This window comes from Enhydra lutris, unplaced genomic scaffold (genome assembly GCF_002288905.1).
Source record: "Enhydra lutris kenyoni isolate GAN:26980312 unplaced genomic scaffold, ASM228890v2 scaffoldscaffold1, whole genome shotgun sequence".
NCBI classification, from domain to species: domain Eukaryota; kingdom Metazoa; phylum Chordata; class Mammalia; order Carnivora; family Mustelidae; genus Enhydra; species Enhydra lutris.
The window spans coordinates 43,208,015-43,232,963 of record NW_019154085.1 but is presented as its reverse complement, the minus strand read 5'-3'; the positions used below and the strand labels follow the sequence as shown (position 1 = coordinate 43,232,963).

Below are 24,949 nucleotides of genomic sequence, written 5' to 3'. Positions count from 1 at the left end.
ATGCATATTTATGAACTTCTTTTATTCAAATAGATTTTCACAATCTTAGCTACAGACATGACACAGAAGCCTGTGTGACACTCAGCAGTGGCCCAGCAGTGACTGAGACCCAAGACATTCACCTTGGCAAAAGGAAGTAAAATCTCTTAGATTTACAAAAAGAAGCCTTTTGTGCCTTTACCGAGTTTACTACATGGCCTCGAAATGTTATTATTAGCTTGAATTCGTGATTTCCTTTTGAATTTCCGACTTAATCTTATTTATTTTTTCCATTTTGTTTTTGCACCAAGGAGACTCCAGTCAAATAATACTCAGCAACTGATTTCCTCTCTTTGGACTGAAAAATTAAACAGATACTAAATTATGACAGTGAATTTAGAAAGGAGGGCTCCAAGGGCTCGAAAGAACATGTCTGGGGTAATACGATGCTTCTGAAAAGTATTGCAATCACATCGTGGCAATCATCGAAGCGTGCTGCGTAACTACCTCCCCAGCTAATATGCTTTCTTCTCGGTGATGACTAATCATGTTCTATTAAACAGCGGTAATGCTGGAAGAACCCAACTATGCAAGTGTAATGAAGCCAGTATTCTCCCTGGACAGATTAGCTACAACTGATTTGACACATACCATCATAGGGGCTTCAAACCTGACAAACTCTGCTTGCTTCTGATTTATGCCGTCAAGCTCCTCGGAGAGGAGATGAAATCCGAGTGTTCCGTTTGGTAGAGGTGAAGTGTACTGATGTGCTTAACTGCCGGTTAAGGAGAGTTACCCTTCTCCTTTCTCCTTGCCTCCCCTCCCCCTCTCGTCCCTGTCCCTTGTGCCGCACTCCAGGTCTCCAGGCCGCCAGACAGGGGTTGGGGGGGGGGGTCCCTTGCTGTGTGCTATCGTCAATAAATCGAGGCCCGCGGTAGCTCTTGCTTGTCGCTAGGGGAGTTTATGAAAAGGACTCCGTTCGCCAGCCTCCTGGCCTCCTCTTCGCCCCGCAAGGACGGTCAGGTTTTGTGATTTCGCGTGGGGTGAGGGCAGGTGGGCAGGTGGCAGGCGACCAGCGGGAACAGAGTGGGGACACGACGGGACTCACGTGTCGTGACTTCCGAGAGAGGGCGCAAGGCTGCAGACGCCCGGGTGCGGCGGGCAGGGGGCGCGCGGTCCTCAGATGATGGTGGGCACCCTCCCGCTGCTGCTGTTCCGGTTATTGTTCTTCCGGGACAGGTTGGGGGTGGCCATGAGCACGAAGCGCTCGTCGGGACAGCCGTACTGCAGCAGCACGTCGATGCACTCCTGGCTGGAGGCCTGGCGCGCGTAGGCCAGCGCTGTGTTCCCATGGGCGTCCCGGGCCATGACGTCCACCCCGTACTGTAGAGGCAACAGAGGGCTGTTAGGTCACCGGGGGAGAGCACAGCTAAGCTCGTGCAGGGACACGGACCCCTGGGATGGGCTACACATGAGCTGGAGGGGAGCCGCATGGCCAGGTGCCACACCGCGCCCCTCTGTGTGCTCTTTGAAAGAAGGTACTTTTTGGGGCGCCTGGGGGCTCAGTAGGTGAGGCATCAGCCTTTGGCTCAGGGAATGATCCCAGGGTCCTAGGATCCAGCCCCGAGTCAGGCTCCCTGCTCAGCGGGGAGTCTGCTTCTCCCTCTCCCTCTGCCTGCTGCTCCCCCTTGTTTGTGTGCATGCTCTTTCCCTAATAAATACAATCTTTTTAAAAAATGTGCTTTTTATTTTTAAGATTTTATTTGTCAGAGAGCGAGGAAGAGCGAATGAGCACAAACAGGGAGAGAGCAGCAGGCAGAGGGAGATGCAGGCTTCCCGCTGAGCAGGGAACCTGATGTGGGACTCGATCCCGGGAACCTGATGTGGGACTCGATCCCAGGACCCTGGGATCATGAACTGAGCTGAAGGCAGAGGCTTCACCAACTGAACCACCCAGGCGCCTTAATAATGTGCTTTTGACAAGGAAAAGCCCCTCCTTTGTGGGGCAGACCAAGGATCATTCTCATGTTGCTATTTCTACTCTGACTTTGCAACTGTAAAAACAAAAAATAATCACTTCTTGATCTTGGAGATGATTCCTTTCCATTGTAGGAAACACATATGTAATACACAAGAGCACAGAAAGTCAGCTCGTACCGCACTGCACTATTCAGTCTGACCGTGGGCAAGTGTTTTCCTCCACACCGGCCAGGGACCTCTCAGTAGCAGTTTTCCTCCACCTTCCACCCGCAATGGCCAAGCCCCGAAGAAAGCTGCCCCCGTGGGGTGTGGGCTTCTTTGAAGCAGCCCCCCACCCCGCAGCCCAGGCAGTGCCCTGCTCTGCATGTTGTCCCATCCCTGTCCCCATTCAGACTTTATGGCAAATGCTTCCATTGATATTTAAAAAATAATAGATATTTAAAAAATATTTAGATATTTAAAAATAAAATATAAATAAATATAAAATAAAATAAAAAAATATTTAGATATTTAAAAAATAGTAGAAGTTAGCCAGAACAGTCCAGAAGAAGCACTTTGCTAAAGTCCTACTGTATTAAACACCAAACTTTGGGTCCAGTATTTTTGTGTCTGGAAAAGGGAAAAACCACATAAACTAGCTGTGTCCTTGCTTTCCACCCTGCTCTGAAATAAAGATGCCAGGAGTCTGTCATAAAAGGAACAGGAAGGGCACCTCCAGCCACGCTCCACCCAGAGGGGTCACGAGAAATGCGAACTCTGCAGACACCCTGACCCATGGCAGGTGGAGCGTGTCCCGCTCACCTCCTCCCTTTGCTCCCTCAGCCCTCCAGGGGTGTCCTCACGAAAGGGAGCCTGAGAGCCGGGGGCCTCCACACCGAAATCCCCCATGCCTTGTCCACACTGCTTCCCACCTTGAGACCTGTGACCTTCTGCCCCAACCATGCCTGTAGAGCAGAACATGGTGCCCCCTGCGCGGCACCCGGACGACCTACCCAAATCAGGAGCTGTGCCAGGACCACGTTCCCCTTCCGGCACGCCAGGTGCAGTGCTGTGCGGCCATCCCCCTCTCCGCAGGTCTCATTCACCTCCTCTCGGGAGCCATGGGCCAGCAGCAGGATGACGGCCCGCAGGTCCTCGTCGGCGGTGGCCCGCAGCAGGTGCTGGCCCAGGGACAGCTCCGTGCAGGGTAGCGGCGCCAGGAAGAGCTTCTGCTCGTACTTGGCTCGGATCCACCGCTCTTTCTCTTCCCTGCAAGAGCCACCACACGGGCGCGGTCACTGCCAGGAAGGACAACCAAGGCTGAAAGACCTCTCTGCTCCAGCACCTAGGTGGTCTGGTGGCCTCAGGGCGGAAGTGCAATAGCAGGAGACAGGTGCCTCCACGGAGCCACAAGAAAGCCCCTGGAGGAACAGGGCCATGTTTCCCAGACTGGGGTCCCCGCCCAGCAGCATCAGCACCACCTGGAAACATGCTAGAAATGCAGATCCCCAGGCTCTTCCCCAGGCCTCCTTGAATCAGAACTTCTGGGGAAGGGAGTTCTGATGCCTGCAGGTGTGCACAGAGGCCGATGGCCTTGACCTCTCACGTGATTTCTTTTGGTTTTAGCCCAGAAGCCTGAGGAACCACCTTGCTGCTCAAGACTCCACGCATGGCAGGGCAGCCTGGAGCCCCCTCTACTGTAAGCAATGACAGCTTTTAGTTGGGATTAGAGGACCCTGCTGGAGTTCAGGGCCAGGGGACAGGATGGCCAGGGGGCTCCCCAATCCGGTGTGACCTTGAACTCTTAGCCCCTAACTCGGAGCCTGGGAAGGGAGTGTGTGAACTCCCCCGGGGTCTCCCAGTGCTTCGGTTAAGGAACATCTTGTTACAGACCCACGTGTGAAACCACAGAGACCCCAATGGAGAGGTCTGGCAAAGACAAGCAAACTAATGCAGTTATGACTTGATTTTGTAACCTCTGTGGAGACATGGGGAAGGCTGAAGTAGAGAGCGTCAAGGTGTAAGAGGGCCCAGCCCGGGAGACAAGGCAGGGGGCCCAAGGCCAGAGCTGAGCTAGGGGTGCAGGAGGGGATGATACAAGGAGGAGAGGGGAAGGGCCTCAGACGGGGTCACAGATGCAACGAGCTATAGCAGGAGTCCCTCCCCCAGGAGCTCTGGTCTTCTGGGAACTTGGTTGTGGTGGGGGGGGGTCGGGATCCAAGCAGGACAGGATGCTGCCTATGACATCTGGAATGAGGGCTAAGCATAAGAAGGCGGAGGGAGAATGGGAAGAGAAAGTAGAGAGAAAAAGGAAGAAACCAACGCAAGGTGTGTTCATGGGCTTTGGTTTCTCAAAACAGGGTGCAAGAGACACTTTTCAGTGTCATGGCCCTGCAGTCTTGCCTGGGGTGAAGAGGAAACGCTGGAGACTGAAGGGGGATTTCACAAGTAGCTCTGGAGGTGGGTGAGTCTGGGGGGGGGGGGCCAGTCTTGGGGGGGGGCGAGCATGCAGGGTGGGCGCAGACAGGGTGCGGCTAGCCGGACAGATGCTTTTCCACGAGGACGATGAGAGATGAAAGGACAGCCCTGCAGAGCAGAGTGACTGTCGTTCCTGAGACTTAACACACTGCTTCACCGCTGCCCCCTCCTACAACCCGGCGTTCCCTCCCAGAGAAGGATCAGGGTACACAGCTACACACCACACAGAGAATCACTTAGGACCTCCGTGATACTCTAGAAAGAAAACTCATTAACCATGACATTTTTTCTTCCGAAGTACAGAAGAAAGGCCTTGTTTACACCTTTTACCCATGTTTACATTGCTCCTAGTGATCTAGTGTCGGGTTAGCCCTAATCTGTTTTTAAATACTTAGGCAAACAAATTCTTCCAGGAGTAAATCTGGATTAGTTTTGCTTCACTTCCTGGTACATGTGAGTGACCCCAGAGTGACCCCGACCCTTTTCATGCGGAGATTTCCAGGACAAACACTCGGCTACAGCTGAGAACCCACCACACACCCCACCCGGGACACAGCCCGGTACCCAGTCCCCACTTGGGACAAAATACAAGCACAAAAGCTCTGGGCAGGAGAAAGAAAGAACACTGCAAACAAATCATGTCTCTCATGGTATTTAAAAAAACCTTATTTAAAATGTATTTAACATACGTTGATGCATTTCATAAATCGCCAAAGAAAAGAACCAAACGTGAATGCAATGAAAAGGGGCAGTGGTGAAGGATGTGTCCAGATTTTCAAGATCTAATTTGCTAACTCTCATTTTTGGGGGTAGGCATTAAAATCAGAGCTGTTTTATTCTGCTCTGGTGGATTTTAATGCGCATTGCCAAATCACCCAGGGATAAAACAGAGAACTGAACACGGTAACTATCATCCTCACTATAATTATCCAATTCTCTTTTTAATATTCGGATGCCACAGGCGAAGACTGAGGACAGCCTGCAGCTTCTGAGTCCTGTCCGGTGGCCAGCACTTTCTCCCGGGGAAGTGAGGGTGACTTTCTGGCTGGGGGTCAGGTCACCCCCACAAACAAGTTTGTCTGGGTTCACGGCAATCGACACGTGTGTCAACGACTGTCCTGTTTATTAAAACTGTTCCTTACATTTCAAAGTCGGTGCTGTTTATGTCACAAACGCGGGTCCAGATTTTAGAGGGCTGAACACTATTTTGGGAGCTTCTTCAGGAGAAAGACTGCAATGTTATGTATGTGAAATTAGGAACAAGGTCTTGGAGAGGGTTCCTGCAAGGGAAGGCGCAAGGCCTGAGCTCTTCTCAGCTGGTCCACCTGCAACCCTGCAGAGCTGGAGGGAGGTGACTGATCCCAACAGGGCTTCTGAACCTCCACCAACTCAGAGACAGAGAACAGGCTTGCTACGGGGGCTGTCCTCAAAGACTACTGCAAGGACTTGGTGGGGACTGCCTCTTCTAGCAACACTCCACCTGGTCCCCCTAGAGCTGTCTTAACGTGTGGCTTTTGTCGTGGGGAGAACTAGGGCTCTTCACCAAGACTTCTTTGCTATTTATAAACAGAAGCTTCCCATGCTGGCTCCTGCACCCTGAAGGACCGCAGGGTGTCAGTGTTCTAATACCGGGAGGGGCCAGAAAGCTAAGGGAGGCCACTGGGCTTCATGCCTGCCCCAGGCGCACGCACTCCAGCTGGTGGGAGCAGAGAGCTCTGACAAGGGCACGTGGGTCTTGCTAATTCAAGAAGCCCTATTCCTGCGCAAGCACTTGCCTTTATCCTGAACCCATGTCCCCTGGTCACCACGCACCCTGGCAACCAAGGGGGTAACCTTCACCCTTTGTGCTTTCCACAGTGGCCAAGGGCAGGAAGAAAGAACCACCGGGGGCTACAAGGCCCTGGTTTTTGGCTATGGAGACATGGCATCTGTGTGCCTGCTTGGTTCCTCCTCCTTGTGGTGTCGACTGCCACATCCTCAGGGACTCCTTGGGCCCTGTCTTCCTCATCTTTAAAGTGGGCACAGTGATGTCTGCAGCAGGCAGGGCGGTCTCGGGGCCAAGGTGACCATGTTTGGAGGGCGAGCTGGTCATGGGCACTGTCATGATGGAATTGAATGGCGTCTCTAATGACGCACCACCGCTCTCGAGCACCTGTGACCTCACCTGTGGGGTGACGTGTGGGACAAAGAGGGGTCCATGGCACAGGAGTTCGTGGGGGTCAAACACCTGCTGGATGCTTTAGGTTTCTAAGTCTGGGCTGTCAATGCCCTGGGGAGGGCAAGGTGAGGGCCCTAGGCCAGGGGCCCTGACAAACCCACTGGTACCCTGTGGTTACCCCCACACCCTAACATGGGGCAGAGGGGCTTGGGACACTGGGCGAGGGGTGCCCGGCTAGTATGAAGGACGCTGTGGCCGTCATGGTATCTGGGGCCAAGTGAGGTTAGCCCCAGCCCACAGCTCTGAGATGTCTGACGTCTTCCTGGGTGCTACGGCCTGAACTGTGCCAAATGCATATACCGAAGTCCTAACCCAGATGTGTCTGCATTTGGAGACCAGGCCTCTAAAGGAGGTCACTGGGGTTCAGTGAGATCATACTCCCCTACTCCAGTGGGGCTGGTGTCCTTTAAAGATGAGGAAGAGACACGGGGATCTCCGTCCACGTGATGGCACTGTCTGCAAGGCAGGAAGAGCTCTCACTGGAAAACCACCCTGGCATCTTGACCTTGACCTTGCAGCCCCCCGAGCTGTGAGAAAATACATCTCTGTTGTTACAGCCACCTGCTCTGTGGCCTTCTGTTCAGGCAGCCCAGGCCGACTAAAGCCCTGGATGACCATGGCCTCCATCACTGTCATCTGGCTCCTGTGCCCACAGCTACCACGTGAAAGATGGACACTCTGCTAATGACTCCTTTGCTACAAGAATGTTCTGTCTAAAACCATTTATCCCAAGAAACCAGGACGCCAAAGCACAAATACGCTAATTGTTACTCTGATGTCCCAATCTCACTTCTGGGATCCCCCGCTTGTCTTGGCCGAGCCTTTCATTCTCCCCAAGGAAGGCCAGTTCAAGAGCAGCGTAGCTGGCAGTAGATCACTTCACCTCATTCCAATCCCCTGGAGGCCCGCGGCTCACAGTCTCCGTTAGCTAATGAGCTAAAAAATGACTTATTGGCATGGCCGGCCGTCAGCAGAAAGAAGGAGGCCCAGCTCCTCATTTGAGCCCCGTGCTGACACACCTTTAAATAAATCAACTGCACAGGAGTGAGAGAAAATGAGAGAACGGGCAACTCATCAGAAGAGATTCACTAACCCGATCCCCAAAAATAAAAAGAAAAGATACAATTGGAGGTGCAGCAGTCAGCACTTTCCTCTCTTCCTGCCTGAAATGAAACCCCTTTCTGAGGGGGCCTGCTATGTCCTCCTGTCTGGGGGCCAGGAAACTGCCCGGTGCACGAGCGCAGCTGTGGGCCGGCCAGGTACTGAGCCCAGGATCTAGGGATCAGAGGACAGGGGGAGCCGTGGTCCCCAGAGCCATGTGGGGTCTGCCAGGCTAGGACAGGATGGGCTCTGGTCCGGTGGCCCGACAGACAAGGTATTGCCACACTTGACCTTGACGTGGCCAAGGCTCCAGGTGCCCCCCCAAAGACGTCCCCAGGACACGATGCCCCTGCAGCCTGCCTCTGTAGTGCCTGGCGGACGGAAACAGCCGCCCGCACCAGTGAGGGCCACTGGGCGAGGCAGAAAAGGGACGGCCCCCAAGTCCCGGGAGCACTGGTTGCGGCGAGGATAAGGGTGAGGATGAGGATGATGATGACGACAGAAACCGGCTTTCTGGAGAATTCCCAGTCACGCCAGGCTCACGTTACATGTTTTCACAAGAGCTACATATCAAACACTGAGCAAAATGCAGGTGTGATGGCAGAGTCATTTTGAGAAATCATGACAAAAAGGAAAGGCTGTTTCCTGAAAAGCTTCGGGGAAAAAAGAGATGGTTCAGTTTTGTCCCAAGTTTCAGAAGAGGGGGAAGGGCGGCTGGGCTGTGAAGACCCAGGGAGCCCAGAGTCATCCGGGCAGGACAGGCCGTGGCAAGGCTCCCACACCAGGCCAGGCCTTCAAGATGGGCTTGAGGCACCCGCTCGGGCCGGGACCTTGGTTGGGCTGTAGCCAATCTCTGTGGCCTGGACAGGGACTGGGTGGAGTGGGCAGAAGGGCTTTCCAGCCTGCGCAGGCCCTGTGAGCGAGCCGGACGCTAGTGCCATCTCACCAGTGTGGCACCTGTCACTCCGGGGGCCTGTGAATAAATGCTGGGTAACGTACAGACGGCCACGGGGGCAGCTACCTCGGTGGATGACAGAATCCAGGCCAGAAGCAAGAAAAGATGGCCAAGAAGGGGGCAGGGCAAGGGAAAGAAATAAGCACTTAGGCTTGCGGAACAAAACACACAGGGTCAGGGCAGTGGGGTCTGTGGCCAGGACCCAGGGCTGGGGACACTCAATATGTGTGGGCTACACGGGCTCCAACTGGGGTTATGGGATCCAGTCGTGGAGTGAGGGCCACTGTGCCAGGTGCTGGCAGACCCCTGCATTGTTCAGCTCTGGGGCAGACATGAAGGTCACTGACAAGCCAGAGAAGAGTGGGATGGAAGTGTCTAGAAGCAAAGAAGGCCGGCAGGGCAAGACACGGATGGTGCTGGTGAGTATGATGGCAAAGACATCGACTGTGAAGGTCACTCGTCCTCGGTAACGGCAGGGGTGTCCTTGGAAGGGCTGGGTTTCCCCAGCATCTGGAGTCATCCAGTACCAGGCTGGCACCTTTCCGGCCCCGTGAGTAGAAGTGCTGCTGTGGGGGGTGTCCTGTCTGAATCCGCTGGGGTGCCTCCCTCCACTGTCGCGCAACAGGCCCTGAGCCCCTCACTGTCTCTCCACCATTGTTTACAAGTCTGCGTGAGCCAGGCTTTCGGTAATTGGCCGGTGCACACGTGATTATACACCAGGCAAGAATCACAACTCAAATGGCTTGACTCTGTCACCCAGACCAGGAGTGTGACCGTGCAGGTCACAGCTGCTGTGTGTTATAAGTACCTCTGATGTGTCAGCCGTTGGGCTGAGCTTTTCATAAATTATCTGGTTTCACTCTGACGACACCTGGTGACGTACGTGGGTCTTACCTTGTTTTAAAAGGGAAAAAGGTGAGCCACAGAGCAGTGAAGACAGCTGCTCTGGGTCCCCCACCTGTGAGGGTCAAGCAGCTGACCCAGGGGTCACTGCCTGAGCGCCTCCTCCGGGCTCTGCTGCCTCCCAAGTGAGGAGACCTGACCCCGGGTCAGTGCCTGGGCAGCGGGCTTCCGGCTGGGCCTCTCTTTGGCCATCTCAACACCCACTCCATCTCCTCAGGGAAGGGGTAGGTAACGAGTCATGTCACCCAACGGGGCAGCGTGAGCCACACGCTGGTGTCTAAGTGTCATCAAAGTAAAGCGGTGAGTTCTGCTCAGCTCCTCTAGACGCCCCACACCCAGGCCCGGTGTGCAGCTGCCACACGCAGCAGGCGGCTGTGGCCCTGGACGGTGCACATGATCTAGAACATTGCCTCTGCTGCTTGCAAAGTGCCCTTCTAGACAAGCTGTCCTTTCTTTCCTCCCATTTTTTTCCTGTACCAAAACTATTTGCCATTAAAAATTTAGAATGAAGAGAAAGGAAACCACAGAGAGGTGAGAAGAGTGAGTGCAAAGCCAACACCACAGACGCCAGAACCCGCGAGAGGAGTGTGGTGAGGTGAGCAACACTGGGCGGCAGGGCCCCCAGCAGCTGTGTCCCAGAGGGGCCGTCGGTCACCGTCAGCGAGGAGTAGAGTGCAGGGCAGGTCTCACGGATCTGTGGGGGGACCCGGAGAGCGAGGAAGAGCCAGGCTAGCCACCGTCCTCAGAGAGCGTCCTCTTGAGGCGGTGCCCCTGTCTCTGATCCTGACGCAGCCACATGTAACTGCCATCGGCTGCACTTTAAGCCTGGCAGGGGGGGATCAGCAGGCTGCCAAGGGGGAATGAGGTTAATGGGTTGGATTCCCAGAAAAGGCAGTTTTTAGCAAATAACCTTGAAGCTTCTGATTGGCTCTTGGCACTGTTCTGTGGCACTCCAGGAGGCGAGTCACGTTGGGCACAGACACCGGCGCGGTGACCAGATTACCCTGCAGGGTCCTCGAGGACCTGTGACCCTTGGAGGATCTGGCCCCAGCGTTCCATTCCGTATGAGCAAGACTTTCCCTGGACGCCTCCATGTGACGCGGACCAGCAGTGGCCTTTCCCGAAAGCCCCCTCCATGTCAAGTCTAATGTGTTCATTTTTAAGGGAACCCGTCCCCCCAAACATTAAAAGGCCAAGAACTTTTTTGGGGGGCCTGTCACTTGTCACATTGTTCTTTTCGGAAACATCTCTCTTCCCCCTTCATGGGCTGGGAGAGGATTTGTCAACACTGATTTTAAAGAAGATTCTGGAGCAGAGAATATGGGAGTGAAGGGCTATCCTTAGCGGCGAGGAGGAGACGTGCTCGGCTTCCGTGGAGTCGGTGACAGTGACGGGAGAGGGAAGACAGGGCTAGCTAGCAGCAAGGAATTTCCAAAGTGTCTTTCTGCCTCAAGCAAAGCAGGAACTGGGAGGGAGGCACGGAAGGGGGGCTGGAACAATATGTTAGGAAAACAGGGGGCTTCCTCTCTCTGCAGGGGCAGGCCCTGGCCCGCTGCAGGCCGAGCACTGAGCACTTGGCTGCCCCTGGCATGCATGCCTTCTCCCCCGGCCGCGTTGCTAAGGGAGGGCGGCCAACAAAGACCGATGGATATTTATTCCTTAATTACCGAAAGCTTTTAAGAAACTGGCCACTGTAAATCCCGCATGCAGAGAGCAGGAGGCAACGGACAAGGATTTATGCTTATGGGGCAAAGACAAAATAAATATCCCTCCTGACTTCTGATCAATATTATGAGTGTTTTTGCCAACCTGCAGGGTGTTTTATGAGCTTGGAGGAACAGAACAGAATCATTATTAATTAAATAAAGTCAACTGTATTAGGCTTATTACTTCTGTGAGTCCTAGGTAAGTGTGCCCAGCTGCAGGTGTTGGAGGCGGGTGGCTGGGGGGGCGGCAGGTGCAACCCTGGGCAGCCCAGGACACGGGAGCACGTCCTCAGGGGCACTGCCTGCCCGGTGCACACTGGCACCCACCCCCTTCCACCCAGAAGGCAGTGGATGAGAGTGCCAGTCACCATAAGCAGAGTGGGGTCCCACACCCACATCTCAGTCCAGGGTTCAGGCTGAGTCCTGGGGCCCTGGTAGCTTTGCTGTCATTAGCACTGGGCACCTCCCAGCACCTGTCTGTTTGGAACCTGGCCAGGCTGAGCAGAAGCATGCTCTGGGCTACAAGCAACAGAGCAGATACAACACCATTCCTCTCAAGTTTTGGGATGACCTGCAGGGATCCTCCTTGAAAATTTCAAAGTAGACGTAAAGGAGATGTCAGGCTGGGTCACAAGCTCAGGCTGACCTGGGGAGGGGAAAACATTCGACTGATTCTGGACCAGACCCAGGTCAATCCTCACAACCTACTGATTATCTACGACAGGCCAGTCAGTCACAAAGAACAGACCTGGGCGTCTCTGGGAGGGCGTCCTTCACCAGGCAGTCACCCTCTCCTGGGCCCCCATTCCCCTCTGGAGAGGCTGGGTGATTTAAAGACCTACTGACTCTGAAGTTGAAGGTCCCATAGGAACATTGGCTTGAAAAGACAAAGGCGGGTATTAACCTCACTGTGCTGGGAGAGCCCTGCACCGCTGGGCCAGACGTCCACCCAGGCCTTCCTCCTCCCGCTGGGTCCACTGGAAGGCAGGCCTCACCTGGCTTCCCATTTGGACAACACACGGCACCCCGGCAGCCACTCCCTTGGAGCTTTTAACCATCCATCTGGGGCCCAGCACACTCCCACTCCCTTGCAGCAGCTGCTTTGAGGCCTTTCTGGGTCCACAACCTGCAGATGCCATATTGCTGGCAGTGAAGGTGGAATCCCTGGCCCAGGCTGCGGCCCTCCAAGAGTGGCCTCAACTGCCTTCTCAGGCTTCGTTAGTGGGAAATTAATCCCAGAATGGGAGAATCTGCTCATGTTTACTTTCTGGGCCCTGGAATCACAGCATGGACCCCAGGGCCCACCCCTCTCCAACCTTTAAGTGCCCACTTAAAAGGCGACCAGTTAGAGAGGTGGGTGTGACTGGAAGGGGAGGTGGGGCCTGTCTTCCCAGAGCCTTGGACAGAGCTGGGGCCAGTTGGCTGGGGCTGGTCCTGGAGAGGGGAGAGCAGGCACGGGGGCAGGTAGTGGGGTGTGGGGGGGTGGGCACTGAGGGCAGCTCAGAGCACATCTGACTTTCAAGAAAATCCTTCTGAAAACCTGGAATATTATGAGAGAAAGTCAGAATGCCCAGACTGTTCCAGAAGCAGTCACACTATTTTTATTTTCAGAATTTCCCTCCATTTTCTCATCTATTATAAAACAACCCATCAAAACGTGGGAAGTTAAAGGAAAAACCACCTCAACTCACAAACTCTGTCTCTGCTCCTGTGCCATATTCCACTCCCAGACATATTCTCTTGTTGGAGTTTTAGCAGACACCTTTATTATTCTGTGCAAAGCTAGTTTGACAAATTCAGTTTGTGAATTAATTTGCACATTGAGCGCATGTTTTCACATTGTAATCACGGCTCAGCAACGGTAGCCATGCACACAACGGACGTTTTCCATACTTCAGCATGAGAAAAAATGTGAACAACTGCTTTTAGAGCATAAATCCCGATAAATCTGTGCCAAGTGAGAGGAAGCCTGAGCCAGTCAGGTGAGGCGGTCCTCGATCCTGCGTAATGTGGCATGAAACGGGATGCGCCTGGGCAGCCCTTGCGGCAGCCCTGGTGGTAGGACCCCCATCACAGCGAATTAAGTTCACCATAACAGTGGCTGATGGGATCTGCTTTGGAACATATCGCATCATAAACAGATAAGGGAAGAGAAATGGCCCTTTTCCTCCACTCGGAATACTGTGAAATGGATAGAAGCTTCTGCTGTGTGTGCCCCAGTGCCCTTTAAACACCAAGGAGCAGAAATTCCGCGGCTGTTTGTAAATGCAAAACCAAGGGACAGGATGGAGTAACTGCACACGGTCAAGCATGACCTGGTGGCTTCTCCAAGACCTGTCCGCTAAGTGGTCGTTAGCCACAGAGAGAGACAGGTAGGCCGCAGGTTACAGGCTGGAGACACACGGGCCACGTGTGCCGAGCTCTGAGCAGGTTTCCGGTAAAAATGGTCAAGTGGCTTTAAGAATGGCAGCCTCTTAAAGACCTAAGACTAATGATTTTGAACAATGAAGAGTCTTCTTAATGCAGTTTTCCTCTGAATTCGGGCGCAGGGGCGGGGGAGGTGGGGATTGCAATAGTCATGTGTTTTCTCGATGGCCACACAAACAAAACAATAATAACAAGAACAGAACAGATTTTACAAGGGAAAATGCACTCCAGAGGGTATGCAAATGGAAATGGCATGCAAGAGGAGTTTGCATGTTAATTTTCTTCAAAAGACAAAAGCATAAAAACGTGCTGAAAGATCCAAACCGGATCAGCAGCCAGCTTGACTGACAGAGTCAGGACAGTGGGGCTGGTCTGCCCGAGACCCCTCACACCAGCTAACGTGGACTCCATGCCAGTGTCACTGGCAACTCAAAATCTGTTGAAGACTAGATGTCCCTCTCAGAGAAAACCCAACAGATGAGGAATGGCTGTTTTTTCTTTCTCAACTGATCTTAAATACTGCAAGTATTAGACCCAATCTACATCCCCACTAGGTACTATTTTTTTCCGAGTTTGGTCACGTGTGAGTGTCGAGGTGATCTTGGGAATGAGTCACTGCAGCATATACGTGAATTCTCTAGTGTAAGGAAAACATGATCCTTTAACAAGCTAAAGTTAATCCTTTCATGAAAATCACCAAACATCTATCTACCTAATTGGATCAGGAAGCAGAAACTGGTCAGATGTTTTATTTTCCACAACTGATACAGTGTTTAACATGCCCAATGTCATTGTCTTTGATGATGCAACATGAAAATTCTGCCTGCTTTTTCTTGGAAAGCGAATCCTGGAACAGTGGTACAGAGAAGATGCCAGGGCTTTCCTAGCCCAGGCTGACTTCGTGGGGGTGCAAATCTGCAGACACATGGGCCCTTGTCCCAGAAAGGGTCCATGCTTGGTTTAACATTACGCCGTTTTGAAATTTCTGACAGTTCCTGAACAAAGGCCCTGCAAATTCTCTAGTTGCTCCTGGATAGTCTAGTTGCTTTAGATTGATTGACTGATTTGAGAGAGAGAGAGAGTGAACAGGGGGAGGGAGAGGGAGAGAGAATCTGAAGCAAACTATGCTCAGAGCAGAACCAGCATGGGACTCGATCCCACGATCACGAGATCATGACCGGAGTAGAAACCAAGAGCTGGACACTTAACTGACTGAGCCACCCGGGTGCCCCCTGGATACTCCAGTTGCCTTAAAGTATCAGCTGGTGAGGCAGTTGGGTGGCTCAGTTGGTTAAGTGTCTGCCTTCAGCTCATGGTCCCAGGGTCCCTGCTCACTGGGGAGTCTGCTTCTCCCTCTCCCTCCGCCCCTCGTCCTGTTCGTACGCTCTCTATCTCAAGTAAATAAGTAAAGCCTTAAAAAAAAAATAAAGTATCAGTTGGCGGCAAAGCTATCTCCAGTCCACCGAGAAGTGGCAAAACATGAACCATGTAATGGAGCTTGCATAAAGTTAAACTCATGCATTTGTAGGGCACTCCCTCTTCTGAGGTTACATCCTTCCTATCTTCTGGATGTTAACGTCCTTTTATAAAATGATGGTGACAACAACCAATTTATTATGTGTCTTTAATATGACAAAGGTAGGAACCAGATACCCTGCATCTTAACTGGAGAGCCCTGGTCCGCCAGCCTCTCTGCAGAGAGCCTTGGCCAAGGAGGGCCTGCTCACTGATGCCACAGTGGAGAATGGGGAGCCCTGTGCTCCTGGGGGCATGCCCTCTCCCTCTGCAGGATGCACCCTGGTCCGCCAGCCTCTCTGCAGAGAGCCTTGGCCAAGGAGGGCCTGCTCACTGACGCCACAGTGGAGAATGGGGAGCCCTGTGCTCCTGGGGGCATGCCCTCTCCCTCTGCAGGATGCAGTAGGATGTCGGAGGCCTCTAGGAAAAAGGAGTTCTATGAGACAGCCAACACTCACTATTTAAATGAGTCAACAATCTAGAATCTGGGAAAATAGCAAGGCAGTTCCTCAAAAGGTTAAAGACAGTATTACCACATGACCCAGCAAGGCCACTTCTGGGTATATTGGTAGAAAAACTGAAAGAGGGACACTGAGGAGTTATTTGAACACCCATGTTCACAACAGCATTGTTCACAACAGTCAAGATATGGAAGCAACCTGAGTGTCCATCAGCAGATGAATGAGTAAGCATGATGGGGTCTATCTGTACAATGGAATATCATTCAGCTGTAAAAGGGGATGGTATTCTGTCCCACACTACAGCACTGATGAACGCGGAGGACACTGTGCTGAGCAAAAGAAGCCTGTCACAGAAAGACAAAGACCACACGAGTCCTGGAGGAGTCAAACTCAGAAACAAAAGATGGAATGGTGGCACCGGGGTTGGGGGAGGGAGACGGGGAGTTCGTGTTTAATGGGGTCAGAGTTTTAGTTTGGGAAGGTGTGAAACTTCTGGAGATGATGGGGACGACGGCTGTGCAACAATGTGGACATGCTTAATGCCACTGAAGTGGACACTAAAAATTGATTAAAATGGTAAATTTTATGTTATATCTATTTTGTTTCAATTAAAAAATATTCCAGAACCTGAGTGCTGTCTTGTGTCCCCCAGACACCACTGTGTGAGACTCAGCTTGTGTCCCTGTATCATGACGGCCCCCTGCCATTCGACCCAAGCACTTCACATCCACGTAACGTTGTTACCAACGGTAATCGGTCCATACTCCGTTTCCCCCAGTGATCCCCAACACCCGCGAGACCCCATTCTCTCCCTCCCTCCCCTCCGACAACCACTAATCTGTTCTCTAACTCCATCATTTCCAGAATGCTCCATAAATGGACTCATACAGCATGTAATCTCTGGGGATGTGCTGTTTTTACTCAACATAACTCTGGAGTCCCCTCTGGACTCTTGTGTGCATCAATGGTCCACACCTTCCTGCTGCTGAACTGCGTTCCGTGGTGTGGATGGACCACAGTGTGTACAACCATCCCACTGAGGGACATCTGCACCATGACAAATAAAGCTGCCATGAGTATTAGGAAAAGGTTTTTGTGTGAACTTAAGTTTTTACTTCTCTGGGATAAATGCCGAAGAGCACTGTGGCTGGGTTGTATGGGACTTGTGTGCTTAGTTTTGTAAGAAGCCGCCAAACTGTTTTGTCGAGTAGGAGCTACGAGTATTTTGCTTTGTTTTTTTGTTTGTTTTTTAAAATATTTTATTTATTAGTTAGAGAGAGAGAGATTGGGAGCATGAGCAGGGGGAGTAGCAGGCAGAGGCAGAGGGGGAGAAGCAGGCTCCCCACTGAGCAAGGAGCCCGATGTGGGGCTTGATCCCAGGACCCTGGAACCATGACCCGAGCTAAAGGCAGACGCCTAACCGACCGAGCCACCCAGGTGTCCCACAGAAGCTATAAGTTTTAAAAAACATTATTTGGTAAAACTAAATTCCATTATGAGAAAGGAATGGAGAGAGCCCTTGTGACTGAGAGGAATGCAGCATCGCCTGCGTGTGAACGAGAGCACGGCCTGCTAGGTGATCTGGGGTCACTGCCACCTTGGTCCTCATTCCTCCAAAATTCCTGGACACAAAGGCACTGACGACTCCAGGTTTCTTTCTGCAAGCAGATAAGACCTAAGACCGAGTGCAGGTATGCAACTGTGTGTATGTGGAAGGCGTGGCTAAACACACAGGGTACAGGGGCGGGAACCGTGTTTACAACACACTCACACATGAGGACTGCCGTTACAAGTCAGGCTGACACAGACGCGGGCAGCCCCATCACTGCTGTGTTTTGACAGGAAAAAAAGTGATGAACACAAAATCTGGACAAGTGAAAACAAAAGGGCCTCCCACACCTCACTGTCCTGCGGTCGTGGCCAAAATAGGGGCCTCGCGCCAGCCTGCCAAAGCCGTGTTTGCTTTTCTACACCTTTCTTTCGTTCCTTTCCCCGTCTCTTCAGGGCACATTTGGAAATTATTTAAAAAGATAAAATGCCTCTAATCTGTTACCAATTAGAAGACACATGTGAATATTATTTTCTAATTTGTGACTCTCGAGTGTGTGTCTGAAACACCAGAGAGAAGTAATTGAAATAATTATGTCTGCTCCTGAATATTTCTATTATGTTCCTGAAATAAGAGGGTAGATGTGTCCTCTTTGCATGATGTGCCCGAGGGTCGAATGTATCAATAAGAACATCAAAGCCCTGAATGTGAACGACCACAAAACTGCAATTTCCAGCCAGCCCATCGGTGGCCTCAGCAGCTGGAACAGTGTGGGGGGGGGACTGAGGGGGGCTGGCCAACAGGTCAGCAGACAGCTCCAGCCAGCGGTCTTTGTGGACAGCTCGAGAGGAGCGCAAGTATGCAGAGAGGCGGTGGGCTTCCTTGTGAGCACGGGCTCTTCCCTGCAACTCCACTGGTCCCAAACTTCCCTATCCCAGTGATAACTGGCAGCCGGAGGGCTGTTCTGTACGAGGCATAAGCCTGATTTATAACATGAGCGGTGTGCACTTTTTTTTTTTAAACCTAGTTATAGTGCGACTTGAGTGACTAACTCCTGAAAATTGGTAATTTCTTGGTGGTTAACAGTAGAAAGTCCACCAATGACAGGCGAGGCCCGCTAATAAATTTATAGGGCGTTCTATGCCAATTAGACCTCGTCAGCCATTCAAAAGGCAGGGATGCCAATCAGGTCATCATTCCACAAATGCACTCTTTATTGCTGACATTCTTGCAATTCAATCCCCCATTTATATGTTTGAAAAGCGGCATATTAATGCTGACTGTACAGGAATCTGTAATTTCCAGAGAGCTTTTCTGGTTAAACCACCTCCCTCTTCTTCTGTGCAAACTTCTCTTTGTTCTAGAGGGGTAAACAGGGACCTGACAGGGCCATAAGATCCAAACAGAACAAGATTCCACACTTCGGGTTTCCTCATCAGGCACCGGCCAGCAAGGAACCTTCTGGATTACCGGTTCTGCTATCTTCAGTGAGGCACCATGTCCTCCTCTGCCAGGCCCTGAGGCCCGGGATGTGCTCATCTCCGTCACAGAGCCGGAAGAAAGCATCTCGGCCTGAGCAGAGCCAGCGTCCTGGCAGCGGTGAGACCCAGAGGCGCAGAGGTAGTATCGCCCTTTCTGGAGGAGACGCACAGACATTGAGTGAGGAGAAGCACAGACCTGCCCAGTGAAAGAGTGGTCATTTGCTCTCTGCACTAAAGCAACTGACTAGAGGAAATTTAATTTTATATGTTTTCTTTGGGGAAAAAAAAAATCACAGAAGAAGTACATGATCTTTAAGAAAAAGTCAACTGTGAAGAAATGGGACAATGTGGACTTGGGTGTTACCACCCATGTGAGTGGTCTCCTTCCACCCTTGCCTCCTGGCATTTCCGGCTCTGTACTGTACCCCGAGTGCGGTCCCCATCCCCCTGCTTTGCATCCATTTCTCCAACTGACGGATGTCGACATCCCTTCCACCTCTGTACTTCGAAACATATAATTATTTTTTTCTCTTAGTTGGGAGTTCCTTGAATTTGATTTGATTACCACCATCATCCAATGCCCTATTAAGCATTCATTCTTTCAAGAAATATCAATTGAACGCTCACTAGGAGTTAGGTTCTGGGCTACAGGGTGAACAGAGGCCGATGGATAAGTAAATACAGCACAATGTGGAGAGAGCTGTCCTTGCCATAGCTGCTGCTCTAATTTCACGGGAACAAAACAAACGGAGTGAGACAGAGAATCCTTCTCCTCTGGGTTTTTATTACACAAACAGCCCTGGATCTAGTTTACAAAATTTCAAGTGTAGCCAACCCAGATGAGAAAATCATACTATTTCCTGTAGATTAAGAACACATAATGGGGGTGCCAGGCTGGCTCAGTTGGTGGAGCGTGCGACTCCTGATTTCAGGACTGTGAGTTCGAGCCCCAGCCTGGGTGTAGAGATTACTTAAAACTAAAGCCTTAAACACACACACACACACACACACACACACACACACACTGCACTGGTCAGTGTTGGCGCATCTCCAATTTGCAGGCAGAATGACTACAACAAATATTTAAGTTCACAGAGGCATCAACCTCAAGATACACTGACCATCCACCAACTTAATAGCACCAGGCAGACTTTATGGAAATGCCAGCCAACCGACAGGGGTACCAGAGCGTCTCATGTTTCAGGATGGTGGTCACAAGGAGGCGGTACCAGACCCAAACCCCACAAGTGGCCCTTGCATTCTCCAGCAGAGCTGGAGTCTTGTACCTTTTCTTCAGGGTGCACGGAAACTCCTTCAGAATATGGCAGGAAAAAACTCCTTCTTTGCTAATTCCAAAGGGAAAGTGCTTAAGGACTCTCAACAAGGTTAATAAAAGACACCACCGTCCAAGGACAGCTGATACCCTGTGTGGGAATCAAGATGGGCAACAAAGGCACAAGGACCATTCTGAGAACCCACAAATGCAGGAAGACTTCTCTGACCCACTCTTACCTGCCTACATATAGGTCTTCCATCACAGAGAACTCAGCTGTGGGAGATCTCTGTCCCAAGAGGCGTATCCACCAGGGAAGGTGAACCCTTAGCCCCAGAGAGGCCGGAAGTTGGCCCCGCACCCAAACTCTGTCCTGGGCTCTCAGGTCTCCCACTATTTTCCTAAGGGTCCCTTGATCCTTTCTCCACATCAGCGGCTCTCCCAGGAGCGGCCTTTCTCCCCTTCCCTTCCCCTGTGAAGACAGCATATAACCTCTCAAACCTCCCCATCCCTTCAGTATTCACTTTTCTGATGCCCCCCCAATGCGTTAAAATTAAAAATCAACAAACTTGTGGGGTGCCTGGATGGCTTGGTCAGTTAAGCGTCTGATTCTTTTTTTTTTACAGACAAGTTTTTATTACTTTGTTCTGCATATAGAATCCACGAGGTGTCTGATTGTTGATTTCAGCTCAGGTGGTGATCTCAGGGTCCTGAGATCTAACCCCGTGTCTGGCTTTGCATTGAGCATGGAGTCTGCTTAGGATTCTCTCCCCCCTCCCTTTGCCCCTCCTCCGTCTCTCTCAAAAAAAAAAAAAAAAAATCAGAAAACTTGTATGGTTTTTCTCTTTATCTGTTGTCAATCTAATTCACAGCATTCCCCCCACCCCCTCACCCCCCAGCCACTGGACCTAGGAGGGTGGAAAAGTACCCCCACCCCCCACCCTTGGCCCCATGTTTAGTGGAGCGGTGCTCTCGGAGACCTGGCAAGGTTGGGACTGGGACCCAGGAGAGAGAACACTGCTGGAGGTCCACGAGTGACCAAGAGGGGTGAGGTTCAAAATGAAAGGACAGTAGCAACGCTCCCCAGCTTTCTGGAAATGACCGTCACGGAGTCTCTCCTGCCCCAGCAGGGAGTCTTGTCAGCCCAGTACATCAACAAATTGGACAACCAGGCCTTTGTGACCTGTCCCTCAGGCCAGGGACACTAGGCATGTCTTGTTTGCCTTCCCTAACCCTGGCCTGTGCTTGCTGCTGACATTGAATCTGACTTGCTGTGTCTGGTGACCTTCCTTATGGGAATGCTGACCAGCTCAAGGTCTCCCCACACTTCTGATCACACGGGGTCTCGAGCACAGAAGATGCTTGTCATGCCCTTCCCAGCACAGGTGGCTGGCCTCTCACCTCCCAAGGCCCGTTCTAGAGTCCTGGATAACAATTAATCCATCTCATTAACTGAGGCCAATTTGGCCTCAGTGTGGCCCAGTGTGGGCAAAGAAAGCGACCGTCTCTAGTAGTCTAACAGGTCTGCCCCTGTAACCGACTTCCACCAACTAGCCACAGCAACACACACACACACACACACACACACACACACACACACACACACAGAAAAGGGCTTTTTAAAAAGCCCGTGATCATGTTATCAACAACCTCCAGCAGGACCCTTATCCCTAACATCAAACGGCCCAGGTGGGTCCAGGCCATAAGGCGGCCAATCCTGGAGACCCATGCTCTGCCATCTTGCCTGGTACTGCAACCAGCGCTTGCAGCAGGCTCTCTCAGGAAAGACTCGAAGGAAGATTCTGGTAGATTCCTGACGGTGGCAAGCAGGATGTGCTAAGACAGGAAAGGGACAAGCTCCTGAAAGATGAGGTTCTCTTTCCTTGGGGAGGGGACGGGGGTGCAGGACTCTTTCAGTGAACACAGGACGACCCCCACCTGGGGCTCAGGCTCCCTGGCTCCCACCCCGGCCCCTCACAGCACTGAATGCCCCGCCCCCTGATGGGTTCCATAATGAGAAGTGCTGTCAATCACAGCTCCATTAGCCTGGACAGACTTTCACTTCCTGAAACAATTTATTGGATCCCCAGAAGCAAACGGGCCTTCTTCCTTTTCAGCTCTGCTTTTAGGGAGCTATTCAGAGGGGGTGTGTGTCGCTTCTGTTCCTGCTGAGCGGCCTTTGTTTTCCTTCATTTACTCATGAAAACAGTTTCCTGACTTTACCCAGCCTCCTCTCTCCCGGTTTCCGAGTGTTTGCCAAAACTGTGTCCCCCCACTGCTCGGCTGCTGCACAAAACCCACCAGCTGTTTCCAGCTACTGAACCAGGGAGGGAGCTGCGGATTTTATCTGCAGATGTTTGCAGGGAGGCAGGGTGGGAGGCGGAGGAGGGGAGGGGAGAGGCACACACTTGAAGAAATTGAATTCAGGTGAAGAAATACAGAAATGGGGCAGAAGGGTGATGGGCCAAGATGCCCTCTTTGGAGCAAGTCCGGGGTCTGGCCTGTCCTGCAGTCCCCCCTTTCCGGCCAAGACTTTAATCAGCTCTACAGAAAATCCTTAAAGACGCCCCAGCTAAAAGGCATTTTCAGCTTCTCTAAGATTTTCTGGACGGTCTTCACATTTATAAGATCTATGGAATGAGCTCCTGGTTTAACTGTGATATATTCTCAACTATTTGGAAAACCCCATGCAACTTATAAGAGATGTGCAGGCCAACACGCTTTAGGGTCTGTATATCTCTTAGTCTCTGAATAGAAAAAGATTATCCAAAATTACATAAAATAATATTTTCCTCTCCAGCTCTTCTTAGAGAATAACACACACCGTGCAACCACACTTGAGCAATAAGGCAATACCCTTTAAGCATAAATCAGTTTAACTCTTAACCTGGGAAAACAGACTGAAGAAGGCAGAGTTATGTCTCGCCTTCTGAGAATTTCACATCAATAGCAAAGGGGGGCTGGGTGGGGGGACAGACGTTAGGGCCTCAGAGATCTGAGCAGGGTAAAATTATGCAGCCATGTAAGAAATAATATCTATTAGGCTAACTTAATCACCGAATACTTTACAGATGAATTAGAATTTAGAATCCAATTATTTCCAACATTCAGACTGTCAGAGCCTGTTTTTAAGCAGGAGGGAAAAAGGGGAAGATTAGGGCAGATTTTCAAGAGTCAGCGAATGGAATGGACTCTCTCCCGCTCCAAGGCTGCGATGAGAGCAGAGAAATGACAACAGTGATCAGGGTTTTTGCCATCACCCCGCCCCACTGGGCCCAGTGAACCCAAGGGCAGGACGTGGGATTTGTTACCCCTGACGGACAACCATTGTCCCCGCCAGGAGCCCTCCTTGAGGGCTGGCAGGGCTTCACAAAGGAAGGCGGCTAGGCTACAACCTAAGGTGGCCCGTGGAGCAGGGCCACTCCGAGTCCTGGAAAGCCACAGGGTGCCCTCAGGGGCCACGGCAGGGGCCTGGTCACGGCCTGGGCCTGCCTACCCCTCCTCCAGCAGCTTCCCCTTGGCAATCTTCTTCAGGGGCAGTAAAGGCTGCCAGGTTAGAAGGCCCTCCAAGATAAGAAGGAAATAGTCAATGTAAAGCCTTTCGGGCCTCTGGGCTCTACAAGAGCTGGTTCTCCTACCTGGGATGGGGTCTGCTGTTCCATGTGTGGGGAAACTGAGGCCCGAGGTTAGCATTACAGACCCTGCAGCCAGTGTGTGTAAGCAGCCCTGTATAGCATTCCACTGCAGAGAGATCCACCTACCAGCTTGGAGGTGGTGGCAGGAGTTCCTAGAGGAATACAAGAGTTTTCCGATTTGTACTTCAGTGTTCTGAAAGGAAAGAATCAGGTGTTTCTGCCTTCCTTCCATTCCTAGGGCTGGTTCAGGCAGTAGTGGAATTGGACAAACAAAAATTCTTAGGATGGATATCTGAGTTATCACTAGGACTAAGACAGATTTGGTCCAGGGTTTGCAATTACTTGAATCCAAAGAGGTTCCTCTAGAAAAAAAATGAATCAAAAATAATTTTTTTTTTGAAGAGAGAAATTTGCAGAAGACCTTTGCATTATGGCTGTTTTGCAATTCTCAAGAATTGCAAAATTCTCCCGTGTTCCCAGTAGCAGAGTGGGAATGTTACGGAGGAACCTCCGCTTGAAATTCATTCCAGAACAATCTTTACAACGTGAAATGAATGCATGTACTGTGCATTTAAATTTTAATATGCCAGCGGGTCACGGGGCTGGCCGTCAGGACGGAACACACTTGTTTAAGGACTGTGTGGACCCCGCCTACTCAGGAAGGCACAACTAAAGCCACTGTTGGAGCCATTACCTGCTGGGGCCTCCCCAGCCCCATTCCCTGGCAGGAGGGAAATTTGGTGTTTGCAGGCCATGGGGGTTTTATGATGGGGGCGCTTCCTGTCCGGCTGAACAGACAGGTCCAACCCTACAGACTCTGTGAGTTCTCCTGCACATTTTCTTCCACCTGGCACACAATGGGTCCTTATTATCCCTTAAATTACTGAGCTGGACCGCCCTGCTCCCTCCCGACTAGAACCTTTTGTGTGTGCTGTGTGTGTGTGCGTGCACGCATTCACATTTGTCTCTTTGATTCATTTAATTGAGGGCAGGGCATTGGATAGGATCTCAGAAGAGGCATTCCTTGTTCTAGGATGATTTATTACAGCTCTTGAAAACACCTGTTCATCAATTTATCCTTTTGTACAAAACTCAGACTTACTAACCAGTTGCTTAAAAAAGATCTTCCTACGTAATATATTAAGTTAAAAAAACACATAACTATAAGAAAAGGAAGTCTATTAAAGAATAAGCATAAGAAAGCCTCCCACATCTGGGGGATTGTTTCTCTATATATGTACACACACTCACTCACACACACACACACACACGATAATGTGGAATTCCAGCGACTATTTCTTAGTAATGG

General features: G+C 51.4%; 1 protein-coding gene across 2 annotated transcripts in view; it reads right to left on the bottom strand.

Annotated features, from left to right (window-relative positions):
- Nucleotides 1–907: 907 nt before the first annotated feature.
- The window catches only part of LOC111157513 (ArfGAP with GTPase domain, ankyrin repeat and PH domain 1), a 556,692-nt gene continuing 532,650 nt past the window's right edge, over nt 908–24,949 (bottom strand). For both annotated transcript variants that reach the window (XM_022519024.1, XM_022519112.1), the window contains 2 exons: nt 2,952–3,207; nt 908–1,362 (listed from right to left, as the gene is read on the bottom strand). In XM_022519024.1, the coding sequence (XP_022374732.1) occupies nt 1,159–1,362; nt 2,952–3,207 (460 nt within the window). In that variant the 3' untranslated portion in view covers nt 908–1,158. The remainder of the gene's footprint in view (nt 1,363–2,951; nt 3,208–24,949) is intronic.